Below are 6,000 nucleotides of genomic sequence, written 5' to 3'. Positions count from 1 at the left end.
GCACTATCTCCTCAGACCGTGCTAAGCTCATATACTGCCCCATTCTGCTACTGTCAAAGGGAGAAATAGCTTCCATTCTCATTCTGGAATTCTGAATTGTATGTAACTTTTACACTTGGGACTTCAACTGAGAGATGGAGGAGGGACACCAAAGAGTGGGCCAGGCTGTTGGTGTCTGCTACTGCCCTGCTGTGCTGGCCTCAGACACTTGCTAGCTATGTGACCGTGGCTGGGACTTTTAACCTCTGCCTGCTTCAGTTTCCTCATCTGTAAAATGGGGATAATAACAGCACCTACCTCCTGGTGTTGTTGTGAAGATAAAATATCTATATAAGCCTAAAAGCAAAAACTAGCTATTATGTTCCAGGTGGCTGAGCTAAAAAAAAAAGAGGCTATGAAAGAATAAGAAAGAATTTATGTATAAAGTATAAAGAGGCCTATGGAGATGATCTTATTTTGTGATAATGGAATATTTTCATTTTGCAATGAATCATTGTTTTTTAAAAATTGGAATAGCAGCATTGAAAAAGTTTGGGAGTTATAGTCATAGACCTAGGAGTGAATCTCAGCTTTGTTATTTTTCTGGCTGTATCCCCCTTGGGCAAGTCATGGTTTTTAGATTTGGAAGAGATCCTCAAGCCAATGCAAACCTTCATTAAGTCCCATAGAATAAAAGTAGTCTCAGTTCAATTCAACAAATGTTTATTAAACATCTACTATGTGCAAGGGACTTTGCTAAACACTTGCAATATAAAAACAATGAAGAAATAGTTCCTGCCCTCAAAGAGTTCCCATTTTATTGGGGTGATACAAAGTGTGTGTGTATGTACGTTATGTGTACACACACATACATATACATGTATACATAATGTATTTTATATATATGAAGAACAATGAAGAAATAGTTCCTGTCCTCAAGGAATTCACATACTATTGGGAAAATACAATATAAATATATTTTTATATGTGTACATATATACATATATAATAATAAATATATGTATGTGTATATTTATATGTAAAAAGTCAGTTGGCCCAATGAATAGAGTGCCAGGCCTGGAGCCAGGAAGACCTAAACTCAAATCTGACCTCAGACCCTTACTAGCTGTGTGACCCTGGGCAAGTTACTTAACCCAGTCAGCCTTAGTTTCCTCATTTGTAAAATGAGCTGGAGAAGGAAATGACAAACCACTCCAGTATCTTTGCCAAGAAAACCCCAAATGCAGTCATGAAGAGTTAGACACAAATGAAATAATTTAACAATAACATACATATGTATACATAGATGCATACACACAGGGAGATATGCAGATAAATAAATATAAAATATCTACAAAATAAATATAAATGAAATGTAGATAAGTAGGCCTAAGAGTTTCCAGGGGTGGGGAACCCTAGGCCCTAGGCAGGCAAGTAGCCTGTTGTTGGGATACATTTAAATAGACAAGAGGGTATAGAAAGCCCATTCCCATCCCCGATGTGTAGAGTAAGAGGGTAGCCACGACTGGGCAATCACTCCTCCAGTCTCCTAAGTCCGAGAGAGGTTTGGGGCTAGAATGAGGTTGCTCTACTCTCCATTTGATATTTGGGGTCCAGTGGTAATGAAAAGTTCTTTAGGTAGTTCAGAACAAAAGCTGCTTTCCCTGGTCACTCCTGGTGGGAAGCAATCTTACCCTAGACTGAGAGTGTAACTGATAACTTTCTCTTGGCCAGCTTAGCTCCTTCCCAGCAAATATTTATTACACAAAGGACAGTCACAGTTGGCTAGCAAACATATTTATTGAAGCAAACAGTAAAACCAAAATTGGGGAAATAATACAGATTGAGGTAGTTACCAAGGCATCTAAATGGAAATGGGCTCTTCAACCAGGCTGCAAGAGCACTTCCCACTACCTGTTCCCCTCCCCTCCTGAGCCCTGTTCTCTCTTTCTTCGATGGGTTGTTGTGATACGGGCCTCTTCCAGTTCTTTTCCTACCCATCTGTCCACTCCTTCTCCGTCTCCTTTGCTAAATCACAATCCATATCATGTCCCCTAACCGTGGTGTCCCCCAAGACTGTCACAGGTTCTCCCCCCCCAATCTAATGTTCTTTCCACCACCATCTTTCTGTGTCTCAGTTTTCTAATCAGTAAAAAAACGGGCAATAAAACAGTACTTGGGCCAGGTATCTCACAGGATTCTGACAAAGAAAAGTACTTTGTGACCCTCAAAGGACTGGAAATAATAGTTAATATTTATAAATGTTATATTCGTTTAATTAAATCAATCAGTATTTATTGCCATCTATGTGCTAGATGTCAGAGAGGCAAGTACAAAGAATGTAAACAGCCATGAATGACAAAATATTTCCTCAGCTCTGGGTATTTCTTGCCTGAACAGAGGAAGTGAAGGCGGAAGTGGAGGAGGGGGAGGGAAGGGACCAGTGTGCTTTCTCTTCTTTGTTCTGACTCTCCTCGCCCTGAGAATTTTTATTTTCTCCTGGACCTTTCTCTCTCCCTCTACCCCTGATAGGACTAGCAGTAGAATAGAATTAGACAGGGGAAGCAGAGGGTGTAGACAGACAACTGTCTTCTCTTAAAGTATCATAGCATAGTGGAAATGGCACTAGATCTGAGTTCAAATTCTGCCTCAAATACTTAATTGTGTGACCCCAGGCAAGGCATTTAACACCTTTGGGCCTCAGTTTCCTCAAAGGGTGCTGAGCTGACTGGCCTAAATCTACACTCTTCCCAGCTCAACACAGCCCTTTTACTCTGGTGTGACCTCCCCTCTCTAGGCCTCAGTTTCCCCACTCACAAAGTAAGGGGGACTGTACTGGATGATGTCAAAGATCTCTTCCAGCTGATCTCGGGGGATTCCCTCTGTCAGGACAGCAGAGAAAGGCGGGGGAGAAGGAGCTGGGAGCGCTGCGCTGGGAGCCGACCCGGGTGAGCAGCATCCCTCCAGTTAGCTGGGGCTGCACTGTGCGGGGCAGACCCACAAGCCGAGCAGCCCCAGACTTGTTTGGGGCGGTTCCGGATGGGAGGAGTCATAAGGGCGTGGGCTGGAGTCTAGCGTGACCACTGCGGACTCCGAGGAAGGCGGAAGGAGCTCTGGGGGACGAGGCTGCTTAGGCTGAGCTGCTGTCTAAGGGAGGCGGGTGGCGTGGGAGTGGAGCCTCGGACCCCGAGCAGCCATGGAGGGGGGGCTGCTCTTCCAGTTCTGCAACTGGAGCACGCTGTTGGTGTGCATGGTCATCAAGGTCCCGCAGATCTTCGCCCTGCTTTCTGCTAAGAGCTCGCGGGGTGTCAGCCTCAAAAGTTTGCTCCTGGAGCTGGCTGGGTAAGGATGGAGACGAGACGGGGACCTGGACCGGGCCAGGGGCCAGAGGCCGGCCGGAGGTGTCCTTCGGGAGAAGCCCTTTCACTACTAAGAGGGCTTTAAGTCTTCCTGCTTTGCCCCCACTAAGAGTAACGAGCGGCAGATTTGGGCTCTAAGGGAGGGAAACCCTAATAGAACTGCCCAAGAGTGGAATGGGCTGTCCCAAGTGGTGATGAGTTTTTGGTCACTGGAGGTATTCAGGGGGAAACTGCCTAGACGGCCTCTGCAGATTCAAGGGTGACCACCACTGGGTGTCCAGGAAGGAGAGAGCTATCAGGCCAAGAGCTTGGGAGTAAGCCCTTCCCTCTGTGGGAGGTTCCCTGGGGCTAGGTGGAAACTGGCAGGCTCTGGGTGTGACCTGAGCGAGGTGCCTGCCGCACTTGTGTTTGTTTCCCCTTGGTTTGCTGGCTTGGTACTTACTTACACGAGATGTGGATACATCTGACAATTTAGGAGGTGTAGACCTGGTGATGTTACTTGGAGCTTTGGGAGCCCAGCGAGTCATTTTACTTTTAAGAACCTCATTTGAGGCATCCACCAAGTTGGCACATAGTGGGAATTTAATAAATATCCACTTGTTTTTTGTCCGCGGATAGGGATGCAAAGACAAAACCCGAACAGCTCCGCTCTCAAGGATCTTACCTTCTATTTGGGGGCTGTAACGCCTATTCACATGTCTTGGGCAACTCTTAATATCTCTGGGCCTCAATTCTCTCATTTGTAAAATGAGGTTAGACTAGGTCGGGGTTCTTAACCCAGAGTCTGTAGACTTGGTTTTGTTTCTTTCAATGTTTTGATCACTGTATTTCAATATAACAGACTTCTTTTTAAATCCTATATACTTTATTTTATGTATTTTAAAACATTTGGAAAAGGGGTCCACCTGGCTTTATCAGATTGCAGAAGGAGGCCATGGTACTAAAAAAAAAGCTTAGTACCTTTGGACTAGATGGGCTCTGAAGTCTTTGCCTCTTGAATTGTGATTCAAGTAAATACAAGCTAATCTGTAAATACAAAGAAAGAGTTCTAGCCTTTGGGAAAAGGAAGATGGTTTTTAAACTATACCATGAAAGAAGAGTATTCTGGGAGATGCGGATAAATGTTACCCCTGGGAATTCATGGAGGTGAGAGAACATCCAGTTAGGTGAAAGGCCATTAACCTATCTTGATGGGAACATGGAGTCCATGTCTCAAGGACCAATCAATTAATCAATAAACATTTATTAAGTTCTTCTGTGCCAGGTACTGAGCTAAATGCTGGAGATGCTCCCTCTCCCCTCCAAAAAAGGCAAAAGACAGTCCCTGCCTCAGGAAGTTCACAGTCTAATGGAGCAGTCCTTGAAATGAGGCTGGAAAGTTAGGTTGAAGCCATATTACTTGTATTTAGGGAACTCTAAAAGGGAGTATTTGAGTAGGGAAATAACAGAGCTAAAGTTGAGTCCTAAGAGTTGTTGGTTTGGGGTTTTTTTTTTGCAAGTGTGGCCCTCTTTAATCTGTTTTCAGTCCATTTCACCATATTTCATGTTCCCTTCACCCCCTCTGTTTTGCTAGCCAAATTGGACTACTCCCAGCTCCACATTTATTTCTACTCCTTTATACATACATACATATATATATATATATATACAAGCTGTCTCTCACCTTTAGAATATACCACCCTGCCTTTCAGAATCATTCTTCTTTAAGGATCTCCTCAGATGCCACCACATCCTTCTTGAAAATTTTCCATGATTTGCCTAGTAGTTGGTATTTTCTTCCTCTTAAAAATTTCCTAAACTGTGTTTATTCTCTTTCTTGTCCCCTTCCCTCATCAGCTTCCATGGATTCAGTTATTTCTCTGTTGATGATGTTGAAATCTCCTTATCCAGCCCTAACATCTCTGCTGGCCTCCAGTTTTGCATCTCCCGATGCCTTTTGGATGTCTTGTACTGGATGTCTCATAGACATCTTAACCTCAACATGTACCAAACTTAGACTCAGTATGCCAAACTCCTCCTTCTTCGAGAGTTCCCTCTTACTATTGACGGTACCACTGTCCTTTCAGTTGGCAAGCCTCAAAACCTGGGTGTCATACTTGAATCCTAATTATTGACTCTTACCCTCCATAACCAATCTGTTGCCAAAGCCTGTTGATTTTACCTTTGTAACATCTCTTGAATATTCCCCCTTCTCTCCTCTGACTGCCACTATCATGGTGAAGGCCCTCATCACCTCATTCTTGGATTATTGCAATAGCCTTCTGGCTGATATACTTGGCTCAGGTCTCTTCACTCTCCAATCCTGATTTCTTCCTTTCTTAAACCTTCCTAGCCCTCTTGCACTGTTTGCTACAAGTGACATTGGCCTCCTTACTGTTTCTTTCACAAAATATTTCACCTCCTGACTGCCTTTTAACAATGGGTTTTTGCCCTTTGTCTGGAATACCCTCCCTCCAACCTCTGCCTTTTGGCTTCCCCTGACTTCTTTCTAAACTCATCTCAATCCTACCTTCTCCAAAAGGCTTTCTCCTCCCCTCCCCCCCTTCCCCAATTGCTAATGCCTTCTGTCATAAATTACTTTCAATTTACTTTGTGTATATCTTGAATGTATATAATTGTGTCCCTCATTAGAATTTGAAGGGCAGGGACTGTTTTTGCATTT

At 43.9% G+C, this 6,000-nt stretch overlaps 1 protein-coding gene across 2 annotated transcripts in view; it reads left to right on the top strand.

Moving 5' to 3' along the window:
- Positions 1 to 3,021: 3,021 nt before the first annotated feature.
- SLC66A3 (solute carrier family 66 member 3) overlaps positions 3,022 to 6,000 on the top strand; it is a 29,745-nt gene continuing 26,766 nt past the window's right edge. The window contains exon 1 of one of the 2 annotated variants that reach the window (XM_069068915.1): positions 3,022 to 3,321. In XM_069068915.1, coding sequence (XP_068925016.1) covers positions 3,176 to 3,321 — 146 coding nt within the window. In that variant the 5' untranslated portion in view covers positions 3,022 to 3,175. The remainder of the gene's footprint in view (positions 3,322 to 6,000) is intronic. The other variant, XM_069068914.1, reaches the window with a different exon arrangement.

Source organism: Petaurus breviceps, unplaced genomic scaffold (assembly GCF_028583685.1).
Source record: "Petaurus breviceps papuanus isolate PSGF00001 unplaced genomic scaffold, PetGlider_PUasm1.0 90775, whole genome shotgun sequence".
Taxonomy (NCBI): Eukaryota; Metazoa; Chordata; class Mammalia; order Diprotodontia; family Petauridae; genus Petaurus; species Petaurus breviceps.
The sequence above is the reverse complement of the archived record's forward strand: the minus strand, read 5'-3'. Positions and strand labels throughout refer to the sequence as shown.